Source organism: Scyliorhinus torazame, chromosome 1, assembly GCF_047496885.1.
Source record: "Scyliorhinus torazame isolate Kashiwa2021f chromosome 1, sScyTor2.1, whole genome shotgun sequence".
NCBI lineage: Eukaryota > Metazoa > Chordata > Chondrichthyes > Carcharhiniformes > Scyliorhinidae > Scyliorhinus > Scyliorhinus torazame.
The window spans coordinates 211,094,040-211,113,498 of record NC_092707.1 but is presented as its reverse complement, the minus strand read 5'-3'; the positions used below and the strand labels follow the sequence as shown (position 1 = coordinate 211,113,498).

Genomic DNA, 19,459 nt, shown 5'->3' with positions numbered 1-19,459 from the left:
CACAGTCACCCAAGGCCAAAATTGAACCCGGGTCCCTGGAGCTGTGAGGCAGCAGTGTTAATCACTGTGCCACCGTGCTGTTTGTAAGCAATTGTGTCTTCAAAACTAGTAACAGTGGTAGCCTCATTCAGATTCAGATTCTGTTCATTCTGTTAATTAGGGCGATCCAGGGACTTCCGGTGGCAACATGTGGGAGAAGATCACACACTAGGTAGCTCCAGCCAGGGTACTTGTTTTTTGGCCCTTTTTGCCCAGTTCCCATGGTTTTCTGGTGGACAAATTCTACCCATAAGAAAGCAGAGGGGTTCTAGTGTGGAAGTATGTCAAGAAAGACTACAAGAAAGGTTCTTTACCCAGAGAGTTGTGGGAGCATGGAATGCACTGCCTGTGGAAGTAGTTGAGTCGGAAACATTAGGGACCTTCGAGCAGCTGTTGGATAGGTGCATGGATTACGGTAGAATTATATAGTGTAGATTAATTTGTTCTTAAGGGCAGCACGGTAGCATTGTGGATAGCACAATTGCTTCACAGCTCCAGGGTCCCAGGTTCGATTCCGGCTTGGGTCGCTGTCTGTGCGGAGTCTGCACGTCCTCCCCGTGTGTGCGTGGGTTTCCTCCGGGTGCTCCGGTTTCCTCCCACAGTCCAAAGATGTGCAGGTTAGGTGGATTGGCCATGATAAATTGCCCTTAGTGTCCAAAATTGCCCTTAGTGTTGGGTGGAGGTGTTGACCTTGGGTAGGGTGCTCTTTCCAAGAGCCGGTGCAGACTCAATGGGCCGAATGGCCTCCTTCTGCATGTAAATTCTATGATAATCTATGATTAATCTAGGACAAAGGTTCGGCACAACATCGTGAGCCAAAGGGCCTGTTCTGTGCTATATTTTTCTATGTTCTATGTTCTAATTAAGAAGTCTGCAGGTGGCAATTCTTCGACCGACTCGGAGATTTCGCGTAGAGCCTCAGTAGAGAAGATGGCGGCGAGTCCGAAGGTTGCGACCACCCCGATCACAGCAGGCATGCTAACTGGAGTATTGGCTATGGAATTTGTAAAGCAATTTGAAAAACATTTTGAGAGGCAATAGAGAGTGATGTTTGAAACTCCGTAAATCAATTGAGGAGGCACTGGGTCCTGTCTATGAAACGTTGGACAGGACTTCGGAAGCTGTGAAGAAGCATGAGAAGGGTGTTTAAAGGAGTGGAGGATAATTTGGCGAGGCCCAGAAACCAAATTGCCTCATTGGACACTGAGATCTCGGTGGTGGCGGAGAAGAATAAGAATCTGAGGACGAAGGTGTATGACCTGGAAAATCAGTTGAGGAGACACCTCAGGGTCGGGGGTTGCCGGAGGGTGTGGAGGGACCAAATCCTACTGCCTATTTCTCGCAGAACGGGCGTCCCCTCCAGAGCTGGAGAGGACCCACCGAACACTCCAGCAGAAGCCTTGGTCGAATGTGCCACCACAAACGGTTATAGTCAGATTTCATGGCTTCCAGGAGAGGAGCGGGTCCTGAAGTGGGCCAAGGATAATTAGGATTTGAGATAGGGAGGGAGCCATGTTAGAATATATCAGGATGTCAGCGCGGAGCTGACGAGGAGGTGGGCAGTCATCAATATGGCTAAAGCAGCATTGTACAAGAGTGGGGTGAGGTTTGAAGTGGTGTATCCAGCGAGGCTATGGGTTACCTTCGGGTCAAGGGACGACTACTTCGACACTTCGGAGCATGGACTGGGATCGAGTTATATGGGCTCCGTGTGGACTTGTTATCGTTCTTTATGGAAAGGGATTTGTGGTATTTTGTATTCTGTATATATTTGTTATTTTTTTGTTTTTGGGTTGGGATGGGATTGTTTTGCTTAAATTGTATGGACGCGGATGGGAGGGTAACTGCTTTGTGGGATATTGTTTAAGCTGTATTTATCTTTTTGGGGGGGAATATATGGCTCCCGGTGGGATCTTTCTCTTCCTAGGGCTGTTGAATTTTGTTGTATTCTTGTAGCAGCGATGGGTAGGGGTAGTTCTTTCTCTTTTTTCAGCCCTGGGGAGGGGCTACCTCGCTAGCATTGAAGTTTTAGCTAGCGAACGGGAGCGAGGTGGGGGAGAGAGGCTGCGGTCTGTTGGACCTGTATTTTGTGGTTCAATGAGCCGAGCATCTTTGTTTTGTTGGGGGTTAGGTTGGTTCGGGGAATATTTGTTTGGAATGTAATTAACGTGTACATTTGGTTGGGGTCTGGTTCAGGGGAGGGGAGGGTTAATTTTCTGATGGTGACAATGGAGTTTCCTTTGTTTCACTTAAAGGGTGGGTTTGGCAGCCATCTTGGATGGGCCTTGGGCCTACATCCTTTTGGGCAGGAGAGTGATAATCCTTCACGGTGGAAATGGCTGACTCCAGGTTGAGGAGGAGGTGGGAGACCCCAATTCAGTTGGCCAACTGGAACGTAAGTGGGGGGGGCAATAAAAAGTTTTCTCTCACCTAAAGAATCTGAGGGTTTATATTGTGTTTTTGCAGGAGACTCATCTGTGGGTGGGAGACCAGACCAGGCTGTGAAAGGGATGGGTTAGCAAGGTTTTTCACTTGTGCTTCAACCGTAGAACCCAGGGGGTGGGGGGTGGCGGCAATTTTAATCAATAAATGGGTTCTTTTTTCATGGACAATATTTTGGTTAGGTTTTTGGCAAGTGTGTTGGTGGTAATTGTTAATGAATATGCCCCAAATTAGGATGATACAGCATTTATTAGGAAGTTGTTGGCTTCCATTCCAGATTTGGAGAAACACCAACTGATTTTTGGAGGTGATTTGAATTGCGCGCTAGATCCGAAGTTGGACTGTTCTAGGCCAAAATCGTTAGCGCTCTCAGGGGTGGCAAAAATGCTGTTAGCGTTTATGGAACAGGTGGGGCGGCAGATCCCACAGATGGAGGTTTATGCTTCTGGGGGTAAAGAATTCTCGTTCTTCTCCTCAGTACATCAGGTGTATTCTGGGATGGACTTTTTACTGGTGGGCATGTCTCTTTGTCCTTGGGTGAGGAAGGCAGAATACTCGGTCATTGTCATCTCAGGTCATGGCCCTCATCTGGTGGATTTGCTTTGGAGTCGGGCCCCGTTCTACGTCAACTGTGAAGTTTAGATGTAGAGTTAATGGTGGATATGGGGTTCTGTGGGCGCATGTTTAAAGCCTTTGATGAGTATGTAGAATTCAATAGGAATGTTTCTGTCTCGTCCTCCACGCTTTGTGAAGCTTTGAAAGCGGTGATTAGAGAAGAGATTATATTGTATAAGGTGCAGATGAAGAAGGAGGTGAGGGTGGGTGGAATGGCAGAGGTTTGTGGATGATATTTTGGAGGTGGACTACAGGTGCTCGTGTGACCCAACCCGTAGCTCCTGGCGAGCAGGAAGAAGCTGCAGACACAGTTTGACCAATTGTCTTCAGGAAAGTCAGTGAGATAGTTGCTGCGTTCGGGAGGGGGGGGGTCTTTAATGAGTATGGGGAGAAGGCCAGTCTCCTGTTTGCTCAACAGCTGAGGTGGCAGGTGGCCTCCTGGGAGACTGTTCAGCTTAGGGACTCGAATGGTAGCTTAGTTTCTACCCCAAATAAAGTTAACGCTGCGTTTGAGACTTTTTATAAGAATCCTTATAGTGGTGAGGGGTTGGGCATGTCGACATTTTTAGAGAGGTTAGAGTTTCTAGTGGTGGGGATGAGAGACTGAAAAAGTTAGGTGCTAAGGAGATTTTGAGAGGTATTGGGCAGATGCAAACAGGTGAAGAATCTGGGCCGGATGGGTTTCTGGTGGAATTCTGTATGATGTTTGCTGATCAGTTAGTCCCGTTGCTGTTAATACGTTTAATGACTTTGTCCCGGGGATCCCTGCCTGCTACACTTTCGAAGACATCTAATTCCCTTCTGTTGAAGAAGGATAAGGACCCAGTGGAGTGTGAGTCATACTGGCCTATCTCGCTGTTAAATGTGGACACCAGGGGCGAAATTCTCCGGTATCGGCACGATGTCCGCCGACTGGCGCCAGAAACGGCGCAAATCAGTCCGGCATCGCGCTGCCCCAAAGGTGCGGAATCCTCTGCATCTTGGGGGGCTGAGCCCTAACCTTGCAGGGCTAGGCCCGCACCGGACTGATTTCCGCCCCGCCAGCTGGCGGAAAAGGCCTTTGGTGCCCCGCCAGCTGGCGCGGAAATGACATTGCCAGGCGGCGCATGCGCGGGAGTGTTGGCGGCCGCTCACGGTATCCCCGCGCATGCGCTGTGGAGGGAGTGCCCCCACAGCACAGGCCCGCCCGCGGCTCAGTGGGCCCCGATCGCGGGCCAGGCCACCGTGGGGGGGCACCCCCCGGGGCCAGATCGCCCCGTGCCCCCCCCAGGACCCCGGAGCCCGCCCGCGCCGCCTTGTCCCGCCGGTAAGGTAGGCGGTTTAATCCACGCCGGCGGGACAGGCATTCTAGCAGCGGGACTTCGGCCCATCCGGGCTGGAGAATCGCGGGGTGGGGAGGGGGGGGGGGGGGGCGCCAACCGGCGCGGCGCGATTCCCGCCCCCGCCGAATATCCGGTGGTGGAGAATTCGGCAACCGGCGGGGACGGGATTCACGCCAGCCCCCGGTGATTCTCCGACCCGGCGGGGGGTCGGAGAATCTCGCCCCAGGTTCCTGGCTAAGGTGTTGGCGGGAAGGCTGGAGCCCTGTCTCCCTTAGGTCATTGCGGAGGATCAGACAAGCTTTGTTTCTTGATTAATACAGGGATCAGGGGTTATGGGGAGAAGGCAGGAGAATGGGGATGAGAAAATATCAGCCATGATTGATTGGCGGAGCAGACTCTATGGGCCGAGTGGCCTAATTCTGCTCCTATGTCTTATGGTCTTCTGGTCAATTGTCAGCCAATATTCGGATGCTGGTGAATGTTGTTCTCTCCTGTCCGTGGGGCCCAAGCCGGAGGCGATTGTGTCTTTAAATGCTGAGAAGGCATTTGACAGGGTGGAGGTACCTTTTTGAAATCCTGGAGAGGTTCGGTCTAGGGCCAACATTGATTTCATGGGCAGCTTGTTGTATGTGGCCCCGTCAACCAGTGTCCATACCAATTCCTTGAGTTTGGGGTACTTCCATTTGTTTTTTAAAATAAATTTAAAGTACCCAATTCATTTTTTCCAATTAAGGGGCAATTTAGGGTGGCCAATCCACCCCCACATCTTTGGGTTGTGGGGGTGAAACCCATGCAAACACGAGTGGAATGTGCAAACTCCACACGGACAGTGACCCAGGGCTGGGATTGAACCTGGGACCTAGGCGCCATGAGGCAGCAGTGCTAACCACTGCGCCACTGTTACTTCCATTTAAAAAGGGATGTACAATGTCCTCCCTCCTATTTGCGTTAGCGATTCAGCCCTTAACTATACCTTTGGGGGCTTTGGCCAATTGGAAGGGGTTAAAGAACTGAGGGTTGGAACATAGGGTGTCCCTATATGCTGACGATCTGTTGCTTTATGTTACAGACCCGATCCCCACTAAGAATGATAAAATGCAGCTACTGAGGAGCTTTGGTTCATTTTCAGGTTACCAGTTGAATCTGGAAAAGAGCAAATGGTTTCTGGTTAACCCCCCAGGGAGGGGAACCAACTTGGATGTGTTATCTTTTCGCTTGGCCAGCTCTAGCTTCAGATATCTGCGTGTCCCAATCTCCATGATTGGGTCCCGCTGAAAAAAGTGAACTTCACAAGTCTAGTGGACAAGGTTAAGTCTGATCCGCAAAAATGGGAACAATCTTCCCCTGTCTCTGATGGGCAGCATCCAGTTTATTAAAATTAATATTCTTCCAAGGTTTATGTTCTTGTTTCAGTGTCTCCCTGTCTTCCTCCCGAAATCATTTTTGTGAGGGTTAAAAGGTTGATCTCATTCTTTATATGGGCAGACAAGACCCCGAAGATCTGTAGGGTAGTTCTTCAAAGGGATAGGCAGTCGAGGGGCCTAGCATTGCCGAATTTGCTTTAATATTATTGGGCGGTTAATGCTGAGCAGGTGCTGGTGGTACAATGACCCAGGTTCCGTATGGGGACAGGTAGAGGTGAGGTCTAGTCTGGGTGCGTTGGTAAGTGTCTCGCTTCCGTTTTCTCTGCCTTGGTACTCCTCGAACCCGGTGGTCGTGTCCACTTTAAGGATATGGAGACAATTCCGGCAGCATTTTAAGCTGGAATCCATATCAAGGTTGGTCCCTATCTGTGCCAATCGTTTATTTGAACCGCCGAGACTGGATGCCACGTTCAGGGTGTGGGAAGGGGCTTGAGAGATTTGGAGATTTGTTTGTGGAGGGGCGGTTTGCCAGTTAGGAGGAATTCTTGGTGAAGTTAGGGCTTGTAGGGGCGAACTCGTTCAGGTACCTCCAGGTAAAGAATTTTATACGGGTGGCCTTCCCAACATTTCCTGTGGCACCGTGGATGTCTCTGTTGGAAAGGATTCTTTTGCAGGCAGAGTCGGAGGAGGATAGCATGTCTGGTATTTATGGGCAAATTCTGTCTGAGGATTTGGACTCGACGGATGGGGTGAAGGCAAAGTGGGAGAAGGAGTTGGGACCTATAGTGGATGATGAGGTGTGGAGTGGGGCCCTTTGTAGGGTGAACGCCACATCTTCATGTGCATGGCTTGGTCGGATCCCGTTTAAGGTGGTGCACAGGAGCAACTGAGCAAAGCCAAGATGAGTGTTTTTTCCCCAGAGGTAGAAGACAGGTGCGAGTGGTGTTCTGGGGGACCAGCCAATCACACACACATGTTCTGGCCTTGCCCCAAACTGGTAAGCTTTTGGGTCTCCTTCTTCAATACCATGTCAGCGATTCTGAATATCGAACTGGAGCCTTGTCTCTAGTGGCCATTTTTGGAGTGTCAGACTCGCAGGAGTTACAAACGGGGGTGAAGGCAGATGTCCTGGCCTTTGCCTTGCTGATTGCCCGGAGGTTGGTTCTGCTGGGGTGGAGTTCTTCTACTCCGCTCAGTACCTCGGTATGGTTAGGTGACCTAATGGAATTCTTATACCTGGAGAAACTCAAGTGCATGTTAGGGGGTCGGTTGTGGGTATTATCAGAGATGGCAACCATTCATTACCGACTGTAAGGAATGAGTCACTGCAGTTGCTGGGGGGAAGGGGGGGGGGGGGACGGGACGCGGGTGGGGGTTTGTTTTGTTCTGTTTCTTTTCAAGTTTTTTCTTCTCTGATGGGTGGGGTGGGTACAATTGGCTGGGTTTTTTTGTTATGTTGGTTTTATGTGTCATCTGCTGTGGGTAATATGGGTTTTGTTGTAAAGTTTATTGTAAAATGGAAAATCTCCAATAAAAATATTTTTTCAAAATTAGGGAGACCCAGGACCAGTTGGGCCAGAGGGATTGGCTGGTGAACCAGGATCGCCGGGACACCCAGGACTCGCAGGAACACCAGGAAAACCGGTGAGTGTTGGATGCAGAACAAACTCCAGCAGCAGAGGGCGCCTTTACCAGGTCAGACAGCAGAAGGGGTTGTGCAGCCAAGTGTGATTGCAGCATGCTCAGAGTGGGCAAAATATCCAGTAAACTCTGAGCCTGACCATCTCTCCCCTGAGAATCTAATGGAATGAGCCTTGCTTCAATTGGGGCATGGGGGTAGCAGTGGTGGTGTTGTGCAGTATGTCTCCTAAAGACCTAACCGGCTATCGGAATCTGCAGTGATCATTCTCTTTCTCTTTCCCCTTGAAGGGGCCACATATTCCTTCTCCCCAAACTTCATCCTCCTCCTCCCCAAAACCCTCAACTCATCCCCTCCCCTTCCTCCCCTTCTGTTTTTGCATTCCCTCCGCTCCCCTTATATGCCCCTTACTATCCCCCACTCCCCCACATACTATCTGCTTTCCTCTGTATTCCCTCTCCCTTCACCTCCCCATTCACTCCCCCCGCCCCCACTGCAACATCCTTCACTATTCCCGTGCCCTCCCCCAGTGCCTCCCCTTCCACGCACCCTGACCATTCCTCTCCCGTCAGTACCCCTTCTTTTTCCTCCCATCCCCTTCCCAGCCCCCTCACCACCAACTTCTCCATCTCCTCTCCCTGCCCTCCTATCTTCCCATCTTCCTATCCCTCTCTTTTCCTATTTTCCTCACTACCCTCATCCTGTTTTCCTTCCCCTCCCCACACCACCTGCTCCCACTCACCTCCCTCTCCTTAGCCCCTCCCCCTCACTACCCTCCCTCCACCCTCCCATCAGGCTGTCACACCGTTTATTTAACCCATTTTCCATAAAGCTAAATGAAAGTGTTGAAATGGAAAACATGGGCCGGAATTCTCCGGCTGTTGGGATTATCTTTTCCTGTCAGCAACGCATCCTCGACCACGGGTTTCCCAGTGGCGTGGGATGGCTTCAATGGGAAATCCCATTGGCAGGCGACGGGAAATGGGATCCCGCCGCAACCGAATGACTGGTCGCCAAGAATCATGTAGCTGGGGGGAAAGGGAGAATCCCGCCAGTAATTTTGTTTCATGCCTCTCTGACCTGTCACCCTGGTGTTGCTCAGTCCTGGAAATCAATTCCTGGAAACTCACAGAAAAGTGTGGAGAGTTGGTGATGCTCCCTCCTTCCCTCCTCTCTGCTGATTCCACTCCTGGTTTTCCAGTTTCCAGCTCTGATGAAAGATTTTCCCTGGGGTATTGTTAATTTTTACTGTTTTCTGTTTGTTGTGAAGTTTAACCGTATTCCAGATCTCTGCTCCTCTGTGTTTGAGTACAAGGCTATCAAGCTCATGTTTACCTCCTTTGTTCCGCCTTTCCTGTGACAAAGAGTTTGACCTACGCTGGTTAATGCTGTTCTAACATTTGTTTATTTTTATGTTCCAAAGGGAAAACCTGGAGGCCCTGCCGGCCCCAAAGGAGACACGGTGAGTTCATTCAGGAAATCGGCCTTCTCCAGCTCAAATCTCAAAACAAAACAAAGAACAAAGAAATGTACAGCACAGGAACAGGCCCTTCGGCCCTCCAGGCCCGTGCCGACCATGCTGCCCGTCTAAACTAAAATTTTCTACCCTTTCTGGGTCCGTATCCCTCTATTCCCATCCTATTCATGTATTTGTCCAGATGCCGCTTAAATGTCACTATCGTCCCTGCTTCCACCACCTCCTCCGGCAGCGCATTCCAGGCACCCACTACCCTCTGTGACCAGGAACCCCTGCTCAGCCCGTCCATTTCGGCAGCCTCAAATCCGTTAATCACAAGCTTGAGACTCTTGGTTATTACCGCCCCCTTCTTCACTGTCCTGCTCTATATCATTAGTTAACGGTTGCAAGTGGGTTCACTCCACCTTCAGTGAGTTTCTAACTTGTGTGAGGGCCACAAAGAATCCAGCACGAGTTTGTAGAATCGAAAGAAATAACTTTATTTACAATTCCGTATATACAACAGCAGCAGTACTCCATCACTGTTCACTCCTCTCTAGCTGGTTCCACACTGGCCAGCTCTATTTATGCAGGTGACTACTAATGATTTCTCTGCCCCCCTCATTGGGGGAGCTCATACTCACGAAGGATTGTGGGATTGCCATTAGTCCCCAGCCAGTAGTAAAGGGACAGGTTATAACATCTCTCCCCCCAAAGTCCAAGGAATCAACCGAAGACCCTGGCGAAGGAGGGCATCGGACTCATTTTGCCAAAGGCCAGACACCATTTGCAGGAGGCGCTGGATCGGGCGCCGTGTAACGAGAAGGTGAACATCGCTTCCGTGATGAATGGCGTGATGGTTGTACATCCACGGCCCGTGGGACCGACTCCTCCTCGGAGTTGTCCTGTGCCTCTATCTCAGAGTCGGAGTCCACTGCCTCCGTTATCTCGACGTCCCTATCTCCACGCGGTTCTACAACGACCCGCACAGGCTTTGAGTGGGTCGCCAGTGGAAGATCATGAGGATGATCCTCCACTGTGTCTGGCCTCTGCGGCTGTAGAAGTGAGCTCCGGGGTTGGGGAATCTGTGGAAGAGGTAACCTTCTGGACCGAACATGGTCTAAATGCTTGCGCTGGAGATGATCCTGGGCTTGCACCTGGTAAGAGATAGGGCCCGTTCGTCAAAAGATTACGCCAGGAATCCACTGGGCACCACCAGCAAAATTTCGAACAAACACCGGGTCACCAGGCGCAAACTGCCGAATCGGCCGATGCCAAGAAAGGCTATGACCCCGCCGTTCTTGAGTACGGCGTACGTTTGTTTCAGTGTTTGAGAAAGACCATGCTAAGGCGGGTGCGAAGTCTCCAGCCCATTTGGAGTTCTGCGGGAGCTACCTCAGTCACCGCATGTGGAGTGGTCCCATACGAAAACAAAAAACGAGCCAGTCCAGTGACCATAGACCTGGAAGACTTTCTTTAGGCCCCGTTTAAATGTCTGTACTGCGTGTTACGCCAACCCATTGGAAGCCAGGTGGCACAAAACAGTGCGGATATGGCTTATGCCGTTCACCTTCATGAACCTCGCAAACGCCTCACTTGTGAGAGGAGTGCCATTGTATGTGACGAGCACCTCAGGGAGGCCATGCGTGCTGATAGACAAACGCATCTTCTCGATCATTGCGCAGGATGTTGTGCCTACCGTCTTATGCACCTCTAGCCATTTAGATTGGGCATTGATTAATAAAAGGAACAGGATCCTTGAAAAGGGCTGGCAAAATCCACATACAAGCGCGCCCAAGGCTGTCCTGGCCATTCCCAGTGATGTAGGGGCGCGGCAGTGTTGCTGCTAACTTTAGCCTTAGTTTAATTGCTCTGTTCTATCACCTTTGCTCTTGAGTCGCCAGGTATCTTTCACGCCACGTTTTTCAAGTCCGAGTAATGATCAATAATCCAACACACCGCTTAGTAAGAGTTAAATCAACGCACATTTATTATATACATTAATCAATACTCATGCATAAATTCTACGTCGAAGCTACTTCCTACAACTAATGGGCCAATACTTAACTTGGAAATGGCCCACCAGGTCAGGGAAACAAATGCCTTTCGTTTGGGTTCTGAGCCTGTGGGATTCGAAGCTGGTACAGATCGATAGCTAGGAGCGCCTATCTCGTAGCGAGCGTTGAAGTAAGACTTACGATTTGAGGGCTGTTGTAGAAGGCTAGCAGAAGGGTCGCAGGAGGATGCAGAAGGGGTAGCAGAAGGGTCGATTTGAACTTGGACTCTATACTTATAGTCCCCAGGGGCTTCCCGCCTTTCGGGGCGGACCCTGTACCTGGTTCCAAGTGATTGGACTTCGTCCCAATCACTTGGTTCGATATTCTCCAATGCTGGAGCGATTCCTTGATCGCTGGGCGGTCTTGGGGTGATCGTTCACCTCCCTTTGTGTAGGCTCCTGTTGGCGCCGAAAAGTCTGGGTTGGCTTTGTGCGTCTAATTTGTTGCACATTGTTCCCGGGGATTGCTCATTAGTATTCAGATGGCTGGTGTTTTGTTGTGCTGATGGCTGCAGGTATCGATCTTGTCTGGCCTTCCCAGAGGTGAATACACAGTTTACCTGCAGCTGCTTGTTTTATTCCTGTTGGCTGATTTTCCCATCAGCCTTTTCCGTTTGCCATTTTAAATCGGGGTTAGCCATTCTAAATCGGGGGTTAGCCATTTTAACTGGCTACAGCAGGTGGAAGCTTCTGATGCTCTTGGCAAAAGGAGTAGTTTTGGGCTACTTTCTCAATGTCGGCGTCGAGGCCTGGCCACCAGATATAATTCCAGGTCAACATTTTCATTTTGGTCACACCCAGATGCCCATTGTGCAAGTCCTATAGTATCAGCTCCTGTCCTTTTTCTGGGACGACCACACGCGTCCCCCACAAGAGGATACCGTCTTCCACGCTGAATTCTGACAGCTTGGAGGAAAATGCCCGCAACTCGCCTGGGAGCTGTCTATGTTGCCCACCATAGAGGACTATGTGCCGAACCTTTGATAGGACTGGATCTGTCTGGGTCCACTCACGGATCTGCGATGCCGTGACAGGCAAGGAGTCCATAAAATTTAAGGTTGCAGCCATATCACCTGTCATGGGGGTCGACATGGGGCCGGTCGATAAAGGCAATCGGCTCAGTGCATCGGCCTTCGCTATCTGCGTCCCTGGTTTATGCTCCAGAGAATACTCGTAAGCAGCGAGCAACAAAGCCCAGCGCTGGATCTGTGCAGAAGCAATGGCGGAATTGGCTTGTCCTCTCAGAAAAGTCCAAGCAGAGCCTTATGATCAGTCACGATAGTGAAGTGGCGGCCATACACATACTGGTGGAAGCGTTTCTCCGCAAAGACCACCGCCAGGCCCTCCTTCTCGATCTGCGCGTACTTCTTTTCTGCTGAAGTCAATGTGCGGGAGGCGAAAGCTATCAGCCGCTCAGCCCCGTTCTCCATCTTTTGGGACAGGACGGCCCCAATATCATACGGGGATGCACCACACGTGATGAGCAAAGGCTTTTCCAGATCATAGTGGGTTAGTAACCCAGACGACGACAATTGCTGTTTCACCCGCTGGAAAGTGGCTTCTTGTGGCTGACCTCAAACCCAGGTGTGATTCTTCTTCAACAGAAGGTGCAACGGGGCCAGCGTAGTTGCCAGATTGGGGAGGAACTTCCCGTAATAGTCTACGAGGCCGAGAAAAGAACGATGATGCGAAGCGTCAGGAGGTCTGTTGAATTGTGCGCACCTTCTCTGCGACGGGGTGCAAGCCTTCGCAGTCCACCCAATAACCCAGGTCGACCACTTCCTTTGCCTGAAAGACACACTTTGTAAGGACTCCAGCCTCTGAGAAGCGTCCAAGGACAGCTTCCAAATTTTCCTGCTCCGAAGTACCCGTAATCAAAACGTTATCTAAGTAAACAGCGACACGCGGAAAACCTCTCGATGCCCTCCATGACATGTTAAAAGATAGCGCAGGCAGAGGATACTCCAAAGGGCAACTGTGTATATTCATACAGACCCCTGTGTGCATTAATAGTTACATATGGCCGGGGGGCAGGGTCCAGGTCCAACTGTCGATAGGCGATACTCATTTTGAATTTTGTGAATGAGAGTCCGCCTGCAAGCTTCGCGTAGAGATCTTCTATGCGGGGCATTGGGTCTTGGTCGAGCCGGTTTATAGTCACTGTACAAGCGAACCGTGGCATCTGGCTTCATTACTGGTACAACTGGTGCAGCCCAGTCGGCCAAACGGATGGGCCTGATAATACCCAAGGACTCCAAACGAGTGAACTCTGCTTCTACCTTCTCGAGCAAGGCGCGCCCAGAAATAGCACAGCATGGCTCCCGGTTCAACCTGTATAAGGGCTACGGCCCCTTTTATCTTCCCCAAAGCGGGCTAGAATACATCTAGGTACCATCCTAGGGCCTCCAGAACCTGTTTGAAGAATGTGCTGCCACTGCAGCCGCAAATGGCACAACCACTCCCGACCCAACAGGCTGGCCCATGGCCGCGCACCATGATAAGCGGGAAATGCCCCTCCTGGCGTTCATAAGCAACAGGGGTCATCATAGCTCCAGCAATGTCCAATGGTTCCCCCGTACAGGTGGCCAACCTGGCCTGTTTATCGGTTAATGTAAGGGTCTGTATATTCTGTTTGATGTGGTCGAATATCCTCTGGGCAATCACGGAGACCGCTGCGCCAGTGTCCAACTCCATCTCAAGCGGGTGACCATTCACCTGTACAGTCACCTTAATGGGGGCCACTCGGGGAGCTGCCTCACAATAATAATAATCACTTATTGTCAGAAGTAAGCTTCAATGAAGTTACTGTGCAAAGCCCCTTGTCGCCACGTTCCGGCGCTTGTTCGGGGAGGCCTGTACGGAAATTGAACCCGCGCTGCTGGCATTGTTCTGCATTACAAGCCAGCTGTTTAGCCCACTGTGCTAAACCAGCAGCTGCAGGCAGTCGCCCTCCGTATCCACATCCTCGGGAATAGTTCCCGCTGGTTCATCCAAATAGAAGGTATGGCCTCTGGGCTGGCCCCACTTTCTGTCGGAATGACGGCGCCTCTGGCACCCCCAGGACCGGCGTCCGCGACAGGACCGGCCCCCACAAGTCTTACACTGACATGGTTCCACATCCATTGGTTCTGGAGAAGGCTCCCTTCGGGGAGGAACGTCTGGCGGCCACTGGCATCGATCCGGACGCCGCCCCGCCCAGGGTACCGCAGGGGTGCGGGAGACGCTTTTGGATGGAAGGGGTTGCGCCCCAAGGCGTGCACATTCATTCCCTGTAGCTCCTGTACTCCCCGTTCTGCGCTCTCTCGGGACAATGCTATCCGAAAGGCCTGTTGAAAAGTCAATGTCCGCTCGGCTTACAACTTTCTCTGGCTGGCCGTGTTGTTAATACCGCAAACTAAACGGTCGCATAACATTTCTGATAAAGTCTCACCATAGTCACAGTACTCCGCAATCCTGCGTAGTCTGGATAGAAACTCAACAAGGGATTCTCCTGGGGTCCTCTCAGCGGTATTAAACCAGTAATGGTGGACTACCATGGACGGGGTTGGGTTAAAATGTTGCTCCACCAAGGTCACCAGTTCATCAAACGTCTTGGTGTCCGGCGCAGCTAGGTATGTAAGGCTCCAAATCACCCCAAACATATGCGGGCCGCAGGCAGTGAGCAAAATGACCACCTGGCGCTCGCTTTCGGTGATGTTATTCACCCGGAAGTAGTAACATCTGTTGTGCGTATGGTTCCAACTTTCCAGTACAGCATCAAAGGCATCCCATCCTCGTCGGCAGTTTTGTGAGGGCCACGAAGAATCCAGCATGAGATTGTAGAGTCAAAAGAAATAACTTTATTTACAATTACATACATACAACAGCAGCAGTAGTAGTGGTACTTCACCACTGCTCTACTCCCCTAGCTGGTACCACACTGGCCAGCTCGACTTATGCAGGTGACTCTGCTCATGATTTCTCCGCCCTCCTCATTGGGGGAGCTCTTATTCACTCTGCTGCTGTGAGGGGAGTGGCTGCTTTGTTCCTGATTTTGTGGCTCCTGCTGTCTCCTGTTCAAACCTATCTACCAACTGGGAGGAGAGGAGAGGAGAGGAGGGAGGTAAGTCAGGGAGAAGGAAGAGAGATATTTCAATGCTGCCTGAAAGAGGGGAAAAAGGGGAAGTGATACCTTTCCACCTCCCCCTCCCCATCTCCTTCCTTTCCCTTTCCCTTGGCCTGCCTGACAACAGCTAGACCCCATCCGGGACTGAAGGCTTCTTCAAGCTCTCTCTCTTTCATCCGCCCTCTCCTCTCTCTCTCTCCTCTGCCTCTCTCTCTCTCCCTCTGCCCCACCTTCTGTCCTCCCACTCAGTTTCCCAAGGTGGGAGTGGGACCACCCGGGCTTGCTGCTGTGCCCCCTCCCGGAGTGAAGAACCTGCACTGCCCTCTGTCCTCCCACCCCTGTGCCTGAGGTGGGAGTGGGACCCTTGGTGGGCCCCCCATGGCCGAATATCTTGCCCTGCCCTCTGTCCTCCCACCCCTGTGCCTGAGGTGGGAGTAGAACTGGTGGGCACCCCAGGGCCGAAGATCCTGCCCTGCCCTCTGTCATCCCACCCCTGTCCCTGAGGTGGGAGTAGAAGTCCTGTTGGCCCCCCATGGTCAAATATCCTGCCCTGCCCTCTGTCGTCCCACCCCTGTGCCTGAGGTGGGAGTGGGGCCCTTGGTGGGCCCCCCATGGCCGAATATCCTGCCCTGCCCTCTGTCGTCCCACCCCTGTGCCTGAGGTGGGAGTGGGGCCCTTGGTGGGCCCCCCATGGCCGAATATCCTGCCCTGCCCTCTGTCCTCCCACCCCTGTGCCTGAGGTGGGAGTGGGACCCTTGGTGGGCCCCCCATGGCCGAATATCCTGCCCTGCCCTCTGTCCTCCCTCCCCTGTGCCTGAGGTGGGAGTGGGACCACCCAGGGCCTGCTGCTGTGCCCCGCCTGGGGTGAAGATTAGGGTTTCTGGCAGGGCCCTTCCAGGGCTGAAGAATGCCGCCCTCCTCTATGCCACATGCGATGGGTGTGGGGCAGCCTGGGACATTGTTTGAGCCTCTCCAGGGCTGAAGACGCTGCCCCACCCACCAATCATCTGCTGTTGCCCGTCAGCACATGGGGCCAGCCACTCCACTGCTTCCCTCGTGGCATCAGCTGTTACGGTGCCCACCCCCCCACCCACCCTACACACTGTTACACGGCTCGAGGCCGTACTGGGGTGGGCATGGCTAATACCCCGAAGGCATCCTCCACCCTGCCGGGGACGGGGCAGTCGTAAACCACCTATACGGGGAAGGCAGCCTCCAAATCGTCCGCTGCCCCCGCAGCCCAGTCACCCTTCCGCCTGTTGATGAGGCGGTTGGGGGTAAAATGTTACGCCCACCCCAGCATGACCATCGAGACAGGTGGCCCCATGACCAGGGACGTCAGCCCCTCGCCCATCATAGCCGGCTCCCGGATGTGTGGCAAAGTCGTGTTGATCCTGCGGGCCGAGCGAGCGGTCCACCACGCCCTGGAAAAGGGGCTGACAGTTGGTGGGACACACGTGGTGGTGGACCCGCTAGAGGCCACCGCCGAGGGTATTATTCTTTCCAACGTCCCGTCCTACCTCCCCACTGAGATCCTCCTCCCCTACCTCCACCTTCTGGGGGAGGTTAGATCCGGGGTGGCGCCGCTCACACTTGGCCTGCCTCCCTCCATCATATTTACTCCTTCCGGCGCCAGGTTTTTGTCCGTCTGGCCTGGGAGGAGGTCACGGAGCAGGGTTTTGAGGTCTCCCACCAGGGGGAGTCCTTCAAAGTCTCCTGGTTCACGGACAGCGTGTGGTGCCACGCCTGCAGTGGGGTGGGGCACATTCATCGCGACTGTCCCGCCCTCGTGGCCGCCACTACTACCACCACCAAGGTGCCCGCGGCTGGCACTGCCGCCCCCTCTTCCCCCACCACCTCTTCGTCTGCCCCCCCCTTCCCCCTGCAGGGGGAAGGTGGGAGGCAGCAGCAGCCGGCCCCTGACAACACCACGACTGCTGGCAAGGGGGAAAGGGAGCCTCTGCGCTGCCAGAGACGGCCTAAAAAGAAAGATGGCACGGCGGTCACTTCTGGCCCCAACATGCCCAAGAACCCTGCCCGTCCAGTCCAGCTCGGGGGCCACTGCCACCTCGAAACATCCTGGGGCCCAGCGATACCACCACGTGGGCTCCAGAGGGCGGCGGGGACAAGGTCTGCGGCCCCGAGCCTGTGGGTGCTACCGCCCCGCCACAACCCCAGGGGCTGGGCGGTGCGGACAGGTGGGACAGTGCTGAGGGCCCTCCAGCAGTGGATGCCCCGCAGACGGGTGATCCCAACCCCCCATTTCCGGGTGGGGAGGGGTGGTAGATCTCGTTACCCCTTCCCCAGGCGAAGGATGGGTGTCACCCAAGTACATCCCCCTCGACATCATGCCCAGCCCCACGAGGAAGAACATCAAAAAGGCCGCCAGGACCACCAAGACGCCCAAGTTGTCATTGCTCCCCGAGCAAGAGGGTTTGGAGCTGGGCGGAGATGTGACCCCCAAGGTCTCATTCCGCCCTGTGCGGTTTTGGACTGGACACCTTTTCTTTTTCAACGCCGGGGGGCAGCGGCGACTCGTTTATTTTCGGGTCGTGGGTAGGTGGCGGTGAGGGAGGCCCCCCCGCCCCCTCAATCCCAACTCCCGACGCCAGGATGCCCGGCTACCAACTCGGAGCTGTTTCCGGGGCTTTTCCCGGATCTGTCCTGTGACCCGGCGTCGGGGGTGGAAGCCCACGGACCCTGAGCCCTGGGAGATGCAGGCGGTGAACCTGCCCGCTGTCGACCTTGGGGGTGGGATCGACTCGGGCCAAGGGCTAGTCGGTGGGCCAGTGCCGCCTGCCACACTCCATGTGGCGGGGGACTCGGGCCCAGGTGGTGACCGCCCGGAGGAGGGCGGCTGCTTGGTGCTGGGCGAGGAGGAGGATTTTGACACTCTCTGCAGCAAGGCAGAGGGCACCCTCCTGGCCGGCACCGAGTCCCCCTCATCCCTCGGGCCTTTTTGAAACAGCATCACGGTCACTGAGACTGCGTGCGGCTGGCCCTGGTTAGCTGGCTGTTCCTAGAGTCCACCCGTGTCTTTGCCAAGGAGGCACAGGAGTTTGATCAGGACCAGGAGGAGCAGCACCAAGCTGTCCTCTTCCTCGCAGGGCTCCTGAGGGAGTGGAGGGGCAGGCACACCTCTGCTCCCTCCGAGCACTAAGTTATGGTTGATTGGTGATGGACACACACTACAACTAACATGGAGGTGACCATAGCCAGCCTCAACATCCACGGCAGCAGGGACACGCATCACCGATTCCAGTGCTTCTCTGTCCTCCGGGACGGGAGGCATGTGGTGTGCTTCCTGCAAGAAACCCACACCATCCTCGGGAGACGAAGCTAAGTGGATCTTGGAGTGGCGAGGGGGAGTCTTCATGAGTCACTTGGCCCCACATTTGGGCGGGGTGTTGGCTCCGCATTTTCAGCCATGGATCTTGGGGGTCAAGCAGGCAGTGCCAGGCAGTCTGTTTCACTTAACAGTCCGCGATGGGGACGTGGTGCTTCACTTTGTGAATGTCTACCCTCCCCAGGCAGGACCACAGCAGGCGACTTTCTTCGACAAAGTCGGTGATTTTGGCCTCCTTGCAGGTTTCCGAGATGGTTCCTTCTGGTCACTTAGCAGTGAGGAGCTTCTAATCTTCCATTTTCTCTTCAGTGTTTTCACCTGTCGTGTCTGCGTGGGTTTCCTCCGGGTGCTCCGGTTTCCTCCCACAAGTCCCGAAAGACGTGCTGTTAGGCGAACTGGACATTCTGAATTCTCCCTCTGTGTACCCGAACATTCTGTGTACCGGAATGTGGCGACTCGGGCCTTTTCACAGTAACTTCATTGCAATGTTAATGTGGGCCTACTTGTGACAATAATAACGTTTATTATTATTATCCTTGTCCTCTTTAGGGAGGTGACGGAGATCCAGGCCCTGCAGGCATCCCAGGAAAATCTGTAAGTATCACTTTTCCATGACTTTAAAGGGAAAGTTAATTTCCCAGTGATCCAAGGTGACAAGTGCATTTCAGGATCAACATGTCCCAGTGAATTAGCACGATTCAATTCTTTAAACGTGTATTAGGAATAGCAGTCAGAGAGAGACCATTGAGGCTAGCTGGTGAAAAGCGTCTGTAGTATGTGACGGGACAGATTAAAGATCAATATAGGGGCTGTGCAGAGAGAGCCTTATATTTCCAGGGATAGGATCAGGAAATGCGATTACATTGCAGGGCACCAGCTCAAGGGTGGCACGGTGGTACAGTGGTTAGCACTGCTGCATCACAGCATCAGGGACCCAGGTTCAATTCCAGCCTGACTGACTGTATGGAGTGTACATTCTCCCTGTGTCTGCGTGGGTTTCCTCTGGGTGCTCCGGTTTCCTCCCACAGTCCAAAGATGTGCAGGTTAGATGGATTGGCCATAATAAATTGCCCTT

The 19,459-nt window shown here is 53.1% G+C and overlaps 1 protein-coding gene across 6 annotated transcripts in view; it reads left to right on the top strand.

The window, feature by feature from the left end:
* Positions 1 to 19,459, top strand: part of col16a1 (collagen, type XVI, alpha 1) — a 779,331-nt gene that overhangs the window by 272,156 nt on the left and 487,716 nt on the right. For all 6 annotated transcript variants that reach the window (XM_072502210.1, XM_072502224.1, XM_072502220.1 and 3 more), the window contains exons 16-18: positions 7,337 to 7,426; positions 8,845 to 8,883; positions 18,934 to 18,978. In XM_072502210.1, the coding sequence (XP_072358311.1) occupies positions 7,337 to 7,426; positions 8,845 to 8,883; positions 18,934 to 18,978 (174 nt within the window). The remainder of the gene's footprint in view (positions 1 to 7,336; positions 7,427 to 8,844; positions 8,884 to 18,933; positions 18,979 to 19,459) is intronic.